At 36.4% G+C, this 19,081-nt stretch overlaps 1 protein-coding gene across 5 annotated transcripts in view; it reads right to left on the bottom strand.

The window, feature by feature from the left end:
• The window catches only part of Dip2b (disco interacting protein 2 homolog B), a 220,058-nt gene that overhangs the window by 62,413 nt on the left and 138,564 nt on the right, over positions 1-19,081 (bottom strand). For 2 of the 5 annotated variants that reach the window (XM_063254739.1, XM_063254742.1), the window contains exons 5-12: positions 17,751-17,963; positions 13,918-14,070; positions 13,333-13,455; positions 9,591-9,788; positions 7,778-7,869; positions 3,661-3,771; positions 2,000-2,123; positions 1,111-1,220 (exon numbers count right to left, since the gene is read on the bottom strand). In XM_063254739.1, coding sequence (XP_063110809.1) covers positions 1,111-1,220; positions 2,000-2,123; positions 3,661-3,771; positions 7,778-7,869; positions 9,591-9,788; positions 13,333-13,455; positions 13,918-14,070; positions 17,751-17,963 — 1,124 coding nt within the window. The remainder of the gene's footprint in view (positions 1-1,110; positions 1,221-1,999; positions 2,124-3,660; positions 3,772-7,777; positions 7,870-9,590; positions 9,789-13,332; positions 13,456-13,917; positions 14,071-17,750; positions 17,964-19,081) is intronic. The other 3 variants (XM_063254741.1, XM_063254740.1, XM_063254743.1) reach the window with 3 other exon arrangements.

The following is a 19,081-nucleotide window of genomic DNA, read 5'->3' as shown; positions in this document are numbered from 1 at the left end:
GACCTTTTTGTAACAGATTCATTCTCATTACTCTCCTCCTGACAAGTTGCTCCCTTTACCTACAGTCTATTTTAAACTCACTGAAAGAGTCCTGTGCATAGTAGGCAGTCCTAAAATAAGAATTCTCAATTAATTCAGAATAGCAGAAGCCCAGAAATATAGAGCACAGCAGGTTCTAGATGAGGCCAGAGAGCTGTGCAATGGCTCGTCGCCTTTTAGGAAGAAATCAATGACTGGTGGCTAGAATTTCAGGGAATGGAATGAGGAACTGTGTCAGCACTGACAGATGATAGAGATGGGAATGTGATTACTAATCCTTGCATGTGATACTACTCTACTGCCTCTCAGTTAATGTCATAGTTGTCTATACTTGTCATCACCATAGTGCTCAAGGAGGTGATTTTTCCCATCTTTAAAAAAAATTGATTTTCTTATTAATTCAGCAATCAACTGATAAGCATATATCTCAAGCCAGACACAGAAAGGTAGAGGGTACAGCTTCAGAATCAGAGAACTTGAGTTTGTGTGACCTTTTGTTATTTATAGTTTGTAAATCTTAAGTTCCTCCTCATCTATAAAACAGGTTTCATAAAACTCTGAGCCTCACAGGGTACACTTGGAAGGACTAAATGAGATAATGCACCAAGAGCACTTAGCCTGATTCCTAGTGCAGTAAGACTTAATCCTGCAATTACATCATTCAGTCAATCAAGCTGCTACATTAACATTCAATATCAAAAACTCTAGCAACTGTTTCTTCTTGTTCCTATATTCCATCTGTCTAACTTGTCTTCAACCAAAGATGTTTTCCCTCATTTCTCCATTCCATTGTTCCCAACTCCCTATAAAATAACAGCAATTTCTCAGCCAGTAAATCATTTAAGTCTTTATATTTCTTGAAAGTCTTCTGTCACTTTCTTATATGGAAAATCAACTTTTGGTACTTTTTTTGAGCATTTATGATCAAAGTAACTAGAAAAGAAAATTTACTACAGGCATTTTCTAAGTTATAACATGGAAATCTCACAAAACAAGAAGATCATCTAATGTTAAAACTGTGACCAAAGCAAAAGGAAAGCCAGAAAACATGTTTCCAGCCTCATGACTTACCTCAATGTATGCTGGTTCTGTACCAGCAGGTGATATGTGGGGCTGCCAGTCTTTTGGTGGCTTGGAAAGGTACTTGGAATCTGTTACAACCCACTTGAGTCGGGGCCAACCTAAATCAACCCAAAGTAAAAACTGAATTGCCTCATTGATAAGGAAAGAGTTCACACTGGATTGGTCATATTACACATGAAGAAATCAAATTAATGTAATTGAGCAACAAATATTTTTATATGTTTTTAATTATAAATCACCAATTATACCTTCTTTCAAAAGTACAATAGTTCCATATGCTAATGCCAGGCCTTGACATTATTTCAACAAGTAGGAGGTCTATTTGGCAATGGGAAGTCCCCCAAGCTTAGTGGTCTATCCTCTGTCTGTCTATGTAGCTTTAAGGTACAAAGTGGTAGCTTTTTTCAACCATCAGCATAAAGATTAAGGGTGAACTGTGGAATTAAGACAGATTTGGGGGGGGCTGGGGATTTAGCTCAGCGGCATAAACACCTGCCTTGCAAGCAGGCAGTCGTGAGTTCGATCCCAGGTACCAATAAAAAGGAAAAAGACAAAAAAAAAAAAAAAAAAAGAAGAAGACAGATTTGGGTTCAATTGTTGTTCTGCCATTTATTAGGTATGAGTTTTCTCACCTGTAGAGTGGGGATAATGGAACCTACCTTCATCAGATTGTGACAATATATAAAGTACCTAACTTAGCTGGACTAAGTTAAAATGCTAATTAAGGAACTAAATTTTAACTTTTTTTTTAAATCGGTACCAGGGATCGAACTCACGACTGCCTGCTTTCAAGGCAGGCGTTTATGCCGCTGAGCTAAACCCCCAGCCCCATAAATTTTAACTTTTAATTGTTCATCTCCATACAAGTATTAATCACCTTTAAACTGTACAATTTCTCCATTCTGGGTTTTTGGCAGTCCCTTCAGACAAACTTCACTGGTAAGAGCTAAGGCAATACCACAGCTTCCTAGCAAGAAGCCAATCTGTTGACCTCCAGCATCCTGTGGAGAAAAGATAATGAGCATGGCAGGGGAGAGAAAGTGAGCACACCCAGGCCACAAATCCAGCACTTCCTAATGCTCTGGCATTTGTGCGACAACATTCAGGGAGTCCCACCAATAGCTGGCAAAAGTCGAATCCAGTGATAATGCACTCTTTTGAATAATTTCTACAATATGATGACTTCCAAAGTATAAAGTACATTATTTTATTAATTTATCAGGGCTAACTTTGAATTCTACTGGCGAACGTGACCCTTTTATTCAAGAGTTAGCAATTATTCTCTTTTAAAACTAGTTTTAGGCAAATGAAATAAATGCTGACATTTCCCTTAACCTTACCCCCACATCCAAGAGAAACCAATTCAGATCAGAACAAAATAAATAATGCCAACAGATGCAATATGTCCAAATTTACAATGAAAGTCAGTGGACAGAAATATTGAATCCATTTATTCCTTTTATTTTTCAACTTTAAGACAGTATTAGAAGCAAGGGGTAAGCTTTAAAATAACAGCAGCAAAAGACAACAAACAATACAATCTAAAGTATTTCCATTAAAATGGCATCCTAAAAGTAAACTTATGAAACCTCACAAATACTGCCAACTTAAATATTTAAGAACCCCAAGATTTCCTGACTAACTAAAGAATACTGTATCTTATTAGGAATGTCACCAATGTGTTTAATTCTTTTCAAAAAGTAATTTTTTTCTTATAAATCTACTGTCTTCCCCATATTCATCACTAACACCAACTCTCAGTAATAAATTCCCTAAAAAAAAATTAGTATAAGGGCTGGGGATTTAGCTCAGTGGCATAAGCACCTGCCTTGCAAGCACCTGGTCATGAGTTCAATCCCCGATACAAAAAAAAAACAAAACCCAAGTATAAATAATTTGAGAGACATAATTCAGTCAAACACGGAACTGTCATATACTCTTCATTCAATAGGGCAGATATGTTGTTAAAGTAGAATCCTATAATTCCAGTGTAAGAACACACCAACCCTGAATCACCCTCCCACTTAATGGAAAACCTATAACCTGTAACATGGTTAAAGGACATTCCTTTATAAAGGCCTCTGAAACAAGAGCAGGATTCTTTATGAATAGAAATTATTGACAAGTACGATTGTTGAAGTGATACACAATACATTATATACAAAAAATATATTAAGGTACAGAACATTCTCTTTGATAGAAATATTATTTGTATGATATTTGTAATTATTAAATAATTTTTCTCTAAACTTTGTAACTTTAAAAAGTGAAGCTATTTCAGAAAGTGGTGAGATTGTTTTTAAATGTCATGGTGGTGACAAATAAATCCAACAAAAATCAAAGGCCTGTCATATCACACTCGGCTTCAGTTTAGCAATGTTGGCAGTAATGGTGGCACAAACCTGTAATCCCAGTATTTGGGGGTCTGAAGTAGTGGGATTATTGCAAATTCAAGGCCTGCCTGAACTGCATAGGAAGACTCTGTCTCAAAAAACAAAACAATCCCCGCCCTCACCCCCCCCCATTTAACAATGTTACCTTTCTGGTAAGTGGTACCTCTATAGGCACTGGAATCACTTCTGCGAGAAGACATCCATAAAAAGCTACCATAAACATGACTGGATCATTGTTAGGATAAACCAGGGCTACCTAAAATTCATAAAGACATTCAATAATAGAGAAATATTAACTCTTTTTATGCCACTTTTTCCAAAAGCAAAATAAATCAAACTATTTAATAGGAATTTGTTCTAATGAAAATTAAGTTACTGGTAACACAAAAATCAAAAGTATCTCCATCATTTCCATGATATTATAGATTTTGAAAAATAAAAATATAATTAATTGCCATATCATATTTATTTATCAGTAAGCAATTTGCCTTATATGGTACTTAAGAAACTTAGCACAATTTACTTTAGTGCACTGCTAAAGCAACAAAATACACATAATGGATTTCTCTAGAGAAAATAGCATATTAAAGAATAAGCTTTACATTGCAGAGGCAGCCTACAAGTGTTGACTGACTCAATCACCACTTTAGGGCCAACATAAGGCCTCTTGCTCTTTAATTCATTGCATTAATCAATAACCACCCAACAAAGCAAGTGTTCTGGCATGAAGGTACTTTGTAAGAAATGCAAAAAAGGGCTGAGGATTTAGCTCAGTGGCATAAGCACCTGCCTGGTAAGCACATGGTCATGAGTTCGATCTCTGGTACCAAAAAAAAAAAAGAAGTGCAAATAATACGGAGAAAGCATTATGGATAAGAAGTTAATTCATTAACAGAACAAACAGTGAAGCCAGGTGTGGAGGCATGCATCTGTAATTTCAGCACTCTAGGAGGTTAAGGCAAAAGAATCACAAGTTCAGGCCCAGCCTAGACAATTTGTGAAACCCTGTCTCAAAATTTGAAATGCATCCAGGTATGGTGGTACACACTTATAATCCTAGCTTTCCAGAAGCTGAGGCAAGAGGATTGCAGTGAGTTCCAGGTCAGTCTAGGCCACATAGTGACTTCAAGGTCAGCCTGAACTACACTTGTGTCGTAAAATCGAATGAATGAAACAATAAGTTATTTATTTGTAAATAAAGGACTGGGGATATAGCTTGGTGTAAAGGCCCTGAATTCAATGTCCAAACTCCTGTACCATTAAAAAAACTGCCAGCTGTGGTGGCATATGCCAGTAATTATCAGCACTCAGGTGGCTGAGGCAGAAGGATCACAATGAGTTGGAGGCCAACTGGAGCTACACAGTGAATTCAAGACCAGTCTGGACTACACAGCAAGGCCCTGTTTACAAACAAACAAGCCAGTGGAACAGAAACTCTGTAACGGGTTCAAACTTGTGATTTCACTTGCTCCATGTCAGCAGAATTACTGAGGTTTCAAAATTTACTCAATGAATGCAAAGACACAGAAGCTATTATCACTATGGAATTTGTTACCTGGTTTGAGATTCATAGATTAACATTATGCCTATCACTAGGTTCTTGTTTTCCCTTCTGCTTTCAATTTCTCTCTTACTTTTTTTCCTCTTCTTTTTGGTTTTTTGAGACAGGGTCTTGCTACAATGATCCTTCTGCCTCAGCCTCCAAAGTGTGGGATTACATGCATTTGCCATCATACAAGACTTCAGAGTCTTTTAGCTTACTTCTAAAATAAGTTCAGTTTGAACTTGTAAACTTTCCTAAAGATACAACATCCTCATTCCATAGGCTTTCAGGCAATTTCCTTTGTATGCACAATGTCCATGGGACACTCAGATGGATACATCACCTTCTTATAAGAGTTTAATGAGGCACAGGAAATACTTGAGTGTTACATCTATAACTGAAAACCATATTGCCAAAATGTAGAAAGTATTTTACCAGGGTAGTTTACTTGGTCATGTACTCTTAAAGCTGCTAAAAACTTTGTTATGTAGTTGGTATTTCATTCCACAAATTCTAAATGAAAAGTAATGCATGATATGTGTAAATAATCGTACTGTCTCCTAGTGTAAACAACAACAACTAAGTAAATCAAATCTAAAATATACAATAGATATTGTGAAAATGAAAGGGAAAGAAAGTGCTCAAAAGGAAAGAACCACTGGGATAAGCAAAAGGTTAAAAAAGAAAGGCGGGAAAAGATTTTATATATATACATATATATGTGTGTGTGTGTGTGTGTGTGTGTGTGTGTGTGTGTGTGTGTGTGTGTGTGTTTGTAAATATATACAAAATAGATAACTATACTAATCTCTTTTCATCAAAAAGAACAGTTTGTGTTTTCATTATCTGATTGATCATTTTTTCATGCCTAAATCTTGTAATCTGAACAACTAATTTCAAGATAACAATATGCAATATATTAACTAGGGTTAATTTCCTATTTTTTAAAAAATTCTGAATTATTTTTATCCTTTTTTTGCTTTTAAAATACAAAAAGAAAAGTAATGCATGATAATAAGAAGTAATCGTATCTAGGAAGTTATGAATAGGAAAATATCTTCAAAAACATTTTTTAAAATTTAACTTAATGGGGGCTGGGGACTTAGCTCAGCGGCATAAGTGCCTGCCTTGCAAGCAGGCAGTCGTGAGTTCGATCCCTGGTACCAATAAAAATAAAAAAGACCAAAAAAAAAAAAAAACCAACAAAAAAATTTTAACTTAATGTCACTTTTTTTTTTTAAACATAACAAAGTTTTATTAAAGGTAGAAAAAGTTTTATTACAGGATCTGCAAAGCGAGTTGGGCCCAAGTGAAAGCAGGGAAAGCAGCAACCCTGCACTGAGGGTTGCCACCAGGCAAAAGTGAACACAGTGCCTTGTCACTTTTAATTAAATTAAATATCAATTCATTTTTCTGAGCAGCAACATAAATCTCTTTCCTTTTCTATAGAAAACAAGAGAAAACTGCTGAAAAAGTTTTATGAGGCACTTTGTAAAGAATTCAGTGTTAATTTTTTTTATTTAAAGAGAAAAAAGAAAGGAAATAAAAAACAAAGCAGTAAAAGGGTACAAATAATACAGAATTAAGAAAAAAATACAGTAAGAAATCACTAGTTAATAGGTTACATATCGTCATCTTAGAAACAGTTGTCCAAATTATAAAATTAAAGCATATAAAGTGGATATCCATACAGCGAGATTGCAGACAGTTCCATTCAATGATCCAACAAAAGTTCAGTAATATGGTTTTCCATCCTACACACTCAAACATACATGCAGTTATATCCCTTAGACCACCTTTCTTTCCTCTCTTTTTTACAATAACAATTACACTTTTTGGGTTTTTTTACTCTCACAGTTCTTATTACTTTTTTTGAAGAGAATAAAACCTAACGTGACTAAACAAAACAGAGTCGGTTAGAACAGAAGGATGGGCATAGTACGTGATGCAAAAATAGAATATCAGGTGATCGAAAATGGTTACCATTGTACTTCAGTGTTAATTTTACTTTTATTGTTTAAATATTGAAGTATTTATTCCCAGAAAGATTTATATTTGTCTCTTCTTAGACCTTGAGAGCTTACAAACTGAACAGCTTCAGAAAAGGGAATGTGAACTGCTTTCAGTCTCTGACTAGAAAAACTATCACCTAGTATTGGGCTAACATGGGGTGGAACTAAATAATTTAAATTTCCTACTATTTTGTGGTACTAGAAATTGAACTGAAGGGCAGTATGCCAATGAGCTACATCTCTAGCCTTTTTAGTTTTTCTTTCATTTTGAGACAAATTCTCACTAAGTTGCCCAGGCTGGAGTAGAATCATTATCCTCCTGCATCAAGTCTCCCAAGCACTTAGGATTACAGATGTGTGCCACTGCACCCAGACACCATTTTTATTTTGAAACAGTTGTGTAAAATCTCCTGTGGTACATTAAAGCCCCAGAATGTACACATTAGAAAATGATAAATGTCACCTTTCTTAAACCAAAACACAGCAGGGTGAAGTTATACACACACACACACACACACACACACACACACACACACATATAAATCCCAAGACTCAAAAGGCTGAGGCATAAGGATTGAAGCAAGTTCAAGACCAGGCTAGGATACACAGTAGTCTAAGGCAGCCTGAGCTACATAGCAAAACTCTGCCTCAAGAAACCCAAAAAGATAAAAAAATTTAAATAAAATAAAACCAAAAATACTAATTACCCTGTCTCCAGGTTTTAACACAGGTTCATTTTTGGTCCCCAGCTTATTAAGCAGTGTGTAGGCTAACTTTAAACTTCTGCTCCACAATTTTCCTGGAAAAAGAAAAAAAAAGTCATAAAAATACAGGCTGATTTCAGCAACACGGTATTCAGCTTCCTCAGAAGTTCAAGACCCAGGCTACTTGCAGGTGATAAGTGCTGCCCCTCCCCAACACAGAAGCAGCCCTCTTCCCAAGAGAGCTTTCCACTCATCCCAGTTTCTAAAGGCCATTCCTGTCTTAAAACAAAAATAAATTATCCTGGTTTATATAATATTTTAATGTTTTCTGATTTCCTGACTATCCTTAGAAATAATTTGTTGTGAGTCAATCACATTTAAAGAAAGAAAAATAATTTCCCCCTCCACAGAACTGAAAAACAGAGTACTAGTTTTGTCCTAAGCATTTCCTACAGAATTCAATAGATTCTGTCAGATACTTCAGGGAACTGAAAAGCAAAAAGCTAGTCTCAAAATGATTCAATACCCAGCACAAGGTGAGATATGAAGATCGTTCATTGCAAGTTTGAGACCAGCTTGGGTTACAAAGTGAGCCCAACCTCAGCCTGAACTACCTCATGAAACCCTGTCTCAAAATGACCAAAAAAAAGATTCAACATTCCATACCACTGTAATTCACTAAAAATGGATAATGAAATGGAAATGCACTGTTTGAGACACATGGATATATTCACAGATGTTAAACATGCAAGATCCGGCTGATTTAAGGGTTACAGAGACAAAATTAATATTCAACATCTAAGATGAATGCTAAACTCTTTTGGCCAAAAAAAAAAAAAAAAAAAAAAAAATCAATCTTTTTCTTTCCTTCTTACCTCCACACCCCGCTACTCTTAGACTAAGAAAAAAAAAAAAATCATGCTGTTTTAAATAGCTACTATTTTTATCTATCAATTACTTAACAGGGGTATTCAAGGCTTAAACTAGGTCAGTCTGCCACATTTTTTAAATAAAAACTTATTTTTTTCTCAAAAACTATTTTCAATCTAGTATTAGAGACAATCAACAGGAAAGAATCTACTTGAAAAAACTAGTTAGTATAAGATCTCATGCTGGACATGGTAGCACATGCTTATAATCCAAGCGCTCAGGAGGCTGAGAAAGGAGGATTGCCACGAGTTCAAAGCCAATCTGAACTACATACTGAGACCCTGTCTCAAAAAACAAACAATGAACAAACAAACAAATGTCTCATCAACCAGGAGTGACTCCATTTTTCTTGACGAGATTTCAAAAAGAAAAAAACCTTCAGGGCTTGGAATGTAGCTTAGCCACAGAATTTGTTTAGTATACACTAGGCACTGGGACTGATCTAATACAACATAACATATCGGATGCAAACTGAAATAAAAAGTATTGATTCTTTGTTCACTACTGAATTTGTGCCTATCATGAACAAAATGGATGAAGTTTTTTAAAAAAGCATTCGGTTTCAACTTTTAGATAAAAGAAGATTTTCTCCATACATCATACTAACCATTTTTTTTATAAATCCTCTTCCAACAATACAGCATCAATAGATCTAGTCTCTTTCTTTTTTGTAGTCTTTAAATATTAGTGGCTTGTGCGTGTCACATTATCAAATAAAAACATTTGACAAAAGCTTTAACTTAGAACTTAGGCTCATATTAAATAATTGGAAAGATCCTCTGAAGCGTAATGACAAACAACTGCTAAGTATCAAGACAAAAATACAACCCACGACACTCTGAGGAACTGTTAGCAAACAGAAGAATTTGGACTCTGGTACACTCACCATATGTGAGCGTGTAAACAGGTTTCCCTGTCACATCCAGTGCAGTCAGGCAGGGGCACTTGGCTTGAGTGGAGCCCCAGCGCTGCAGGGCAGATTCTAGAGCAGGTGGCCAGTTACAGATGACGCCCAGGGGCTCTCCCTTCACAGGTGTCATCTGTCGCCCCTCAGGCTTGGGCTGGTTGGGGTCTGGCTGAGGTACTATTACCAAAAAGAAATGAGATGAAATAAGACCAAGCACCAACAAACAATCCTATAGCAAACATATCTTCCTTTTCTTTTTGTATTTATCTGATGTAAACTTAAAAAACAATACATAGTTACAAACAGTAATCTATAAACTGGGCCTTAATTCAATTTTCTGTTTAATGGTAAAATCATATACAACATGTTTCATGCAATAAAAAAAATCCTGATCCTGCACACAGAAAAACACAAAATATAAATTTCTTTCTAGCTATTTCACAATCATTAGTAACTCTTTTCCTGGTGCTTTAAACTGTATATCCAGAGTTACAGAGCCAGGCCCCATAGTACCAGGTTATGTTTAATGAAAAAGCATTAAATTGTAGTCAGAAAATCCAATTTTATATATTATTTTACTAGTATAACCCTAAGCAAATTCATTTGCCTAACGTCTGCTTTCATCTGTAAAATGGGGACAGTGATAGTTGTACTACAGGGTCATTGTTAGATTCAAGCAGATAATGGGCAACAAGCCTTCTGTGTTTCCACGTGTGTATACGTTTCTCACAATGCTATCTGCCTCCTGGTAAACTCTTACTGATCCTCTGCACTGGCTCCAAAAGCACATCCCCTAGGAACCATTCTCAACCACTCCTCGAGGGGACTGTTCCTTCCTGAGGGCTCCCACTGTGCAGTCCCTGGCCCTCATCAAATCACTAAAGATCAGCGGCTTCCACTGTGTGCCAGCCCCGACCAGGGACTGGGAGCTTCCTGAGGGAAGAAATGGTTCTTCCTCCTCTCACTGCCTCGTGTGCTTAGGACACAGAAGTGGCTCAACAGTGTTAAGTTGATTTCAACTGAATTAAAAAAAACACACACAAATAAAAGCTAGATTATTAACGTGGTTATTCCAAGATGGAGGTCTGGAGGTGAATAACGCTTCATATTCTTTGATATAGATAAAACAAAAATTTTCTTAATTTTTCTATGATGAATGTTATTCAAATAATTTTTTTAAATCCCACATTTTCCTAAGTGGGAAGACAATGTATATATGGAACAAATGGTCAAGTATGTGCTAATCATGTACACAGAATGTGATAAACACTGAGAAAATAAATTCTTTGGATATCATACTCTGAACAAACATTTATATGCCTAATATGCACTTGGCCCAAGCATCAAGCATGCAGGTGGGGACCTACACACTCTGAGCTAAGGCCAGGACAATGTGAATGGTGCGCAAAGGCAAGTCTGGGAGAGGAAGGACACAGCACTCACTAGGAGGGAGTAAAGAGTGAGCTAAGTATTGAAGGGTAGACAGAAAATTTGCCAGGTAAAAGGGACATACATAACCAAAAAAAGGGGAAGGAAAAGACAGAGGCACGAAAGGTTACATGGGCAAAATAAATAGGAAATAAGTAGTGTTTTACAGTTGAATATAATGAAAGATTTGGGAAGCTTAAAGTGTCTTGATTCAGTCTTCTACTGATATCAAACTTGAGAAAAAGTTTTACTCTCTAATTCACTGCTCCAGATAAAGTCTCTGTTACCTTTCTATTTTGTATAGTAGTTTAATTCATTTAAATTTTAAAAAACCATGGTGGTTCTCGATAACAGGTAGACTATACATGGTAGGCATGGCTTTCTGACTATAAGTGTCTGCATTAAAGCCATCTTGCACCAGAGCTCAACGCAGGCTCTGGACACATTTTATGAAACTTGCATTTTTCTTTTCCAAAAGTAGCAACCAATCAAATAAGCAAGTGTTGTGTTAATTACTAGAATGCTGTTAGGTTTATTCTGCCAATGCAAATTGTTCAAGTATAATCTGATTAACCTCCACCTTCCTTTGCCAGGTCAATAAACAGTGCTAGGAAGACTAGAAAGGCTAATACTAATAAGAGAACTTGGGCATCAGGACATCATGAAGGACGTCATTTAGTGACTCCTAAGAGACACAATCTCATCTTAAACTGGTATTTCAGGAGAATCACCATGAGTTTGAGACAGCCTGGGATACACGGAGTTCAAAGCCAGCCTAAATTACACAGTGATACCCTGTCTTGAAAAGTCAAAAAAGAAAAAAACCAAAACATGTCAGCTTGCTTTTTGCTTCTGCTGCATGAACTGAACTGCTCAATTCCATTACCTGTCTAATGTGATCAAAGGTACTATTAAACCAGGTGTCATGATACACATATTTAATCCCAGTACTCTGAGGCTGAGGCAGAAGGGTTGCAAGTTTGAACACAGCCTGGACAATTTAGCGATGTTGGTGAGACCTTGTCTCAAAATAAAAAATGAAAAGGGATGGGGATGTAGCTCAGTGTGAAGGCCCTTAATTCAACCTCCAGCACTGCGGGGGGAAATATGGGTGTGGTGGCCGATGGATATACTTCTAACACCGCAGGAGGCTATAGCAGGAGGATCAAATATTTAAAGCCAGCCTGGGAACCTGGTAACTCAGTGAGACCCTGTCTAAAAATAAAAACAAATTTCAAAAGAGCTGAGGATATAGTTCACTCCCCGAATTCAACCTCTAGTATGGAGATGAGACTGGGAGGTGCTATTATTTGACTCAGGACATGAAAATGAACTACAAAGATACCAAGGCGTGGTTCTATCAACAAAAATTTCCCTTTTGGGGCTGGGGATTTAGCTCAGCGGCATAAGTGCCTGCCTTGCAAGTGTGTGGTCATGAGTTCAATCCCCAGTACCAATAAAAAAGAAAAAGACACACACACACACACACACACAAAAACCCCTTTTTCTTGACAAAAGCTTTTATTAAGTAGAACTAATCATTATTTAGCTTCAGTAATTATTAAATAGGTGCCTCAATTTATCTATACTGACACACCTCTCACCTCCCATTTTTCCCTGATCTTAGAAATCATGACTTCACTTGTAAATAATTTTTAAAATATTAAATAAAGCTCTAATGATTATAACTTCTTTTGAGAAGCCTTCTCTAACCACACAGATGGAACTGCTGCCTTCCCTTTTCCCAATTGCCTGTATCTGCTGAAAAACTTATTGGCCACACTGTTCTAAATGTATATATTTCAGTATATATTTAGCATATATTTGGTATAAATCATAACCACAAAAGAAGTAATTTCCTAGTAAGTCTCTGGACCCTTTTCATCTACCACACTATCTTATAGAAGGCAAATGTGACCGGCTGATTTAATGAAAGGACTGTGTTAAACGAATAAAAAAAGACTAGGTAGACAGACATTTCAGATTGAACCTGATGTCCACATCCTAGAGAAATGTCAAGTATAAATATAAAATAGACACCTGTGGTAGCCCTAAATTCAAGAGCACATTAACAAAGAGTTCTGTGCTTCTTAGTTGCCTCATCTCTTCTTTCCCTTCCCGCCTTCCTTACATCTTTCATCTGAGATCGAATATATAAATGTCTCTGGGGTAAAAGAGCAGAGAACTGCGAAGCCTTTGAACCAAGAATCTCTCTCATCCTATATATCTAATGTCTAGTAACTGCTTAAGAAATATCTGCTTAATCAATACATGTTTTTGGTTTTTTTACTACTACCTTCCACAATTTCTTCAGAGTCATCCACAAAAAATTCTTTTAATGGAGGTCTTTTGGGTCGTTTCAGAGTATTGAGAAGCTGCTGGATTTTTGTGGATACTCTACTATTGACAGGAACACCTGTAAGGGAAAACAATGGTAACAATTAAAATTCATGACTTGAAGGCATTTTAGTCTCAGCTTCCTCATGAGCTTTATTTCTAATGTCCTTTGTTTGGGCCTTGACCATAGTCTCACATTCTATTTTAATCAGGTCACACAGGTATAAATATATAAATAACAAGTCTCATGATAACAGAGAATAAATACAATGTTATTATTAATATGACACTTAAGGATTTCACTTAAGATCTCTTATTTCCTGTAGCACTTTGTGCTTTTGCTGCTTTGGATTTTAGTTTGAAGCATGTCTTAGAAGCACCGACTAAGTGTGACAGAGTATGGAAAGGGGCACTCTGGACAAACTGCCCTGAGCTGGCTAACATGATGTCGTTCTGCAGGGGCTGAACTACTACAGCTTACAATTTGAATTTTTCGATTCAATTTATACTCCCTATTTAGCTACCAGAAACAATCCCCTACCATCAGCTGTATCCATAAGGCTGGACCTGTTGGCTCCTTTGTGCATGCCTTTAACTATTCCCGAGGGTGGCAGATCAATATTTGCTGGGCGTACTGAGGATGAGGAGGAGGAAGAGGTAGTTGTGGTGACATCAGGGGGAGCAGAGAAACTCTCTAAGAGAGGAGAAAACAAAACAGAATTATATGGCATTATTAGCAAAAATGAGAAACCTCTAATTTGGTTTAATAACTATGTAAACAGGTCATTCTTTAGCTATTATCAATTAAGATTTTGAATCAAATTTTACCAGTGGTTATAGCGAGAAAACAAGAGGTTAAGTCAGAATATATGAAGATCCTAAAATCGTTATTTTTATATTTGGGTAGTTTGAGATCAAATCACAGAGTCAATGTTTCTCAAAAACATTATTTTCTCGCAGGCATGGTGGCACACACCAGTAATCCCAGCACTCAAGAGGTAGAGGCAGGAGAATCACTGTCACTTGGAGGCCACATATTGAGTTCAAGGGCAGCCTGAACTGCATAGCGAAACCTCAAAAAAACAAAAGAACCAAAACCAAGACAAAACATTTTCTACAGAGAATGCAAGTAGAACACGTCACAAAGACAATCAAAACTAAAAAGTTGTATCTGAAATCAATAAAAGTTGATTTCAAAATGAAACTAAAGTAAGATATTAATTGGCTATTAATATCATAGTCTGCTGAACATTTCTTCATGATCACAGAAGACCAAAACAGTGTCTGAGGGTGGGTTAGACCATTCAGGTTTGCTGGCATAGGAAAACCAGGTAAAGAACAGACAACTGCTTTTCTTGCTTTAAGTAAAAAAAGGACTCAATATAGGGAAAGTGAGTAATGTAAGTTACAAGAGATAAATTCAACAGAGATGTGTAACAAAAAACTCAGATAAAGAAGGATTGTGAATTTGAGGCCAGTCTGAGATATAAAGGAGTCCCTATCTCAAAAAAAAAAAAAAAAAAAACTAAAAACACATCAGAAGAAATAAGAAAAAGAGAATCAGAGGAAATAAAATATATGACATAAAATAATTAAAACTATTGAAAAGGGGAAAAGATATAAATCAACTTCTAAAATCAATTTGGGCTAGACATGGTAGCCTATAATCCCAGCTCTTGGAAGGCTGAGGCAGGAGGATCACAGCAAGTTCAAGGCCAATCTGAGCTACAAAGTGAGTTCAAGTCACCCTGAACTGCATAGTGAGACTCTGTCTCAAAAAGAACAAAAAAATCAAATCAAATCAAATCAGGGGCCAGCTATGGTGGTGTACACCAATAGTAATACCATTATTCAGGAGACTGAGGTAGGAGATTTGCTGCAAGTTCAAGACCAGCCTACACCATTAAAGCTACATAGTGAATTCAAGGGCAAAAGTATAAAGTTAAGATCCTAACTAAAAAACTAAATTAAAAAGTTTTTAAATTTAACTTTTTAAAAATCAGTTTGGGGTATGGTTTCTATGCCTGCCAGGTCTGTTAATTACTGGTTTAATATTTTTTAAAAGTTTGATATGTATTAGCACAGGGAAATACACGGATTGATTTTTTAAAAAAATTTTTTAAAAATTTGTTTTTTGAGACAGGGCCTCACTAAGTAATTTAAATTCACTAGATAGCTCAGGCTGGCCTCAAACTCCTGATGATTCTCCTGCCTTGGCCTCCTGAGTGCTGGGATTACAGATATACCACTATGCCTGGCAAACACAAGTATAATGCAGTGTAACTTTCTGTAGGATAATTTGACAACAGAAAGCATTAAAGATGCACATTTTAACCAGGTGTGGTGGCATATTCTTGCAATCCCAGCTACTTGGAAGGCTGAGGTAAAAGAATCACAAGTTCAAGGCCAGTTTGGACAACAAAATAAAATAAAACACCACAAAAACAAAAACAAAACAGACAAGGGATGTAACTTAGCACTCCTTGAGTTCAATTCCCAGTTTATAAAAAAGAGAGAGTGAGAAATTTTAATCTAGCAAGTTGATTTATAGCTAACAGTAATATATCCTAAAAAAATAAACAGATAAACACAAAAAGTTGTATGTTCAGTCATGTTTAGTCCAACATCTACATAATGGCAAAAAACTCGATACTTCTCTTGTCATTGTTCCTGTTTTTTGTTTTTTTGAGATAGGGTCTCACTATGTAGTAGTTCAGGCTGACATTAAACTCACTGTGTAGCCCAGACTGGCCTCAAACTCATGATGATCCTCCTGCTGCACAGCCTCCCAAGAACTGGAATTACAGGTGTGAACCACTACACTTGATTTAGCTATATTAGATATCAAAATAGGGACTGGAGAAATAAATCACGGTATAGTCATACAATGGTATATTTTTAAAAAAAGTATACAATGAAATCATTTCCAGAATAATTATAATGATGAAAAAAGATCTTGTGATATAATGCTAAGAAAAGATGTAATGAAAATTATGTCCAAGACAATTTCATTTTTGTAAACTCAAAACCAAAGCCTTACATATTCATATGTAAATAAAACCCAAAATACAGTTCAAAGAGGTAACACTAATGTGTTATTCATAGGAAGTGGGATTGTAGATTATTTTTCTTTCATTATGTTTTTGAATTTTCCTTATCAGGAACATGAATTACTTCTCTAGCGCAAACATCCAAAAGGCAATAATATTGAATAAGAGTCTGTGTAATTTAAACCAGTAACTTCTCACAAAGTCATGAAAGCCACAGAAAAACAGGTCAGATAAAATCTTGTTAACAAAAATGCAAATAATATTAGTTGGATATTTGGGTAACACTTTTTACAAGTAAAACTGGTGTCTTTTTAAGACAGATAAGGAAACAAAAGCACATCAACCATGACCCTTAAAGAAGAGCACCGAGGATGTATAATTTACATGTAGCTTCTCTCCAGGCTCAATGAACTTCAGGGCAGAGCCAAGAGCAAAGGGCAAATCATCTACAACTGGAACACAGCTTTTACTATGGGTAATCACAGTGGCTATTTTACTTAAAAATTGCTATCCTAAATTAAAAACATTTCTAACTCTTTCTTTTCAGAAATTACTTAATAAATAAAAAAAGTCACTAAAGAGGAAAATTAAGATAAAGTTGGACAAGAAAAAAGATACCACAGATGTATAGTTCAATTTGTACTAACCAATGAGGCGAAAACAAAGATCTGTATCATACCTGCAGATGTCACAGTTCTTTAAAGAACAACAACAACAACAATAACAAAACATAAAGCAGAGCCAAGCAAAAGCTATACTCCATACGGTCCCATCAGCAGCAGGCAGTAGTTCATGCGTACCAACAGCCTCAGCCTGCACATTCCAGGTGTAGCAATATCACAGCTGCAAGGATAATAAAACCAGTCTTTATGTGAAGACAAAAGGCTTCCCCAACACTGGCTGGTATAGGACTGCTCAGTTCAATGTTGTGTTTTGGTTTTTTTGCTGGACAGACCATATATAATAAATCCTGGGAAAATCTAAGGTATCATATATTTTAATAACTTTTATATAAGGAATATTCTTCAACTGGGCTAAGCCCATATTCAGACCGGCATTATATCCTGCAGCTTGAGTATTGCTTATGGAAATAGATATGGCTTCAGGTGGGCAACACTAGGCACCAATAATGTAGATAATATCTATCATTTCTGCAAAAATGTATTGCTGGTGTTTCCTTCTTTGCCTCATTAACCATCATGTTCTTTCTGATTATATTTTCTCAGATCACATAAAATACCTAACACAAATAATATACTGTTTTGTGGATACTGGGTGCCAAATGTAACAGAATTTGGACTTCTTGAGTAGATCCAGCTCCTACCTATTCGAGTATTGGCAAATACGTCAGCTAGAGACCCACTGGTTCCTTTGACCTCTCCGTGGGACAGCGTAGAAGATGCGGAGGAGGAGGTGGACGATCCCTGAATTGAACGGTTGATCCAGGACTCAGCATTCTGTAAGCTCTGCTGCAAGGCGGCAGAGAGCGCAGCTTGGCGTCTCAGAGAGCCCTCATCCTCCGAAGCCGAAGACGTGTCTGTGTGGAATTAGAAAAAAAGAAGTTCTCCATCCTGCCGCCTACAACAGCTTCTCAGTTCTTGTTCACTGATTATGCATTTGATGTTGACACCAGCAAAACATTCGCATTCTCAAGAAACTCAAGGAAAGATCTGTACTGGGGCAAAGCTTGTAAAAATAAAACAGCCTAACTTGGGAGCTATTTTTTTTAAGTTTTGGGTTTTGTTTTTGTTTTTTAAGACAAATCCCTTTAGTAACCTTTAGTTTCATCATTTTTGTTCTAAACTTAATTAGTACACAAATTCTAGTTTATCCATTTATGTTCAAGTAACACTGAAGTGCCTGTGGATCTTTCTTCATCTCTTAATTAGTACACCTCGTGAGAGATGGCCAACACTGATTTTTACAATTACTTTTTAGACTCTACCTAAAAGGAAATGATCTTGATCTTGTTAAAAACTTGTGTACCAAGCAATAAGTAACGTGACAGGGACACTGTGTAAACAGAACAGGGGAGGGCACAGCATCTGGATTTCTTTTAATTTTCAGAGAAAAACTGTAAAAAAAATTCACTAACATCTTTATTTAGCCTGGTCTGACTTCAGGAAAATAAGGCTTAAATTAGAAATGCATGGATTGGGGGTGCTTCAATCAAGCATAGGGAAGCCAAAGCTGAGGGAAACAGCAGTCAAGAATTATTCTAAACTCAAAGCTTATAAGGCACAAAAGGCTTTAAAAAAAAAAAAAAAAAAAAAAAAACAAGCCATTTGGTCTGAGATGGAACAAATCCTTCTACATGATTTGGGGAGCTTTGTTTTGTGATCTGTGAAGTGAATGAATCTATTCAAGCGTTTTTTTTTTTTTATTTCCCCCTTTTTCTTTTTTCTGGACACAGGGTCTCACTATGTAGTTTAGGCTGGCCCTTAAATCACTATGTAGCCCAGGCTAACCTTAAAACTCGCAGTGATCCTCCTGAGTGCTGCCATTACACGCGTGCACTACTACGTCCAGCTATCCAGGTCTTTAAAGGTAAAAACTTTTTTTTTTTCTTTTTTTTTTTTGTCTTTTTCCTTTTTATCGGTACCAGGGATCGAACTCACGACTGCCTGCTTGCAAGGCAGGCGCTTATACCGCTGA

Source organism: Cavia porcellus, unplaced genomic scaffold (assembly GCF_034190915.1).
Source record: "Cavia porcellus strain 051 isolate PalLab524CR breed Dunkin Hartley unplaced genomic scaffold, mCavPor4.1 scaffold_8, whole genome shotgun sequence".
Taxonomy (NCBI): Eukaryota; Metazoa; Chordata; class Mammalia; order Rodentia; family Caviidae; genus Cavia; species Cavia porcellus.
This window is presented reverse-complemented; position numbering and strand designations above follow the sequence as displayed.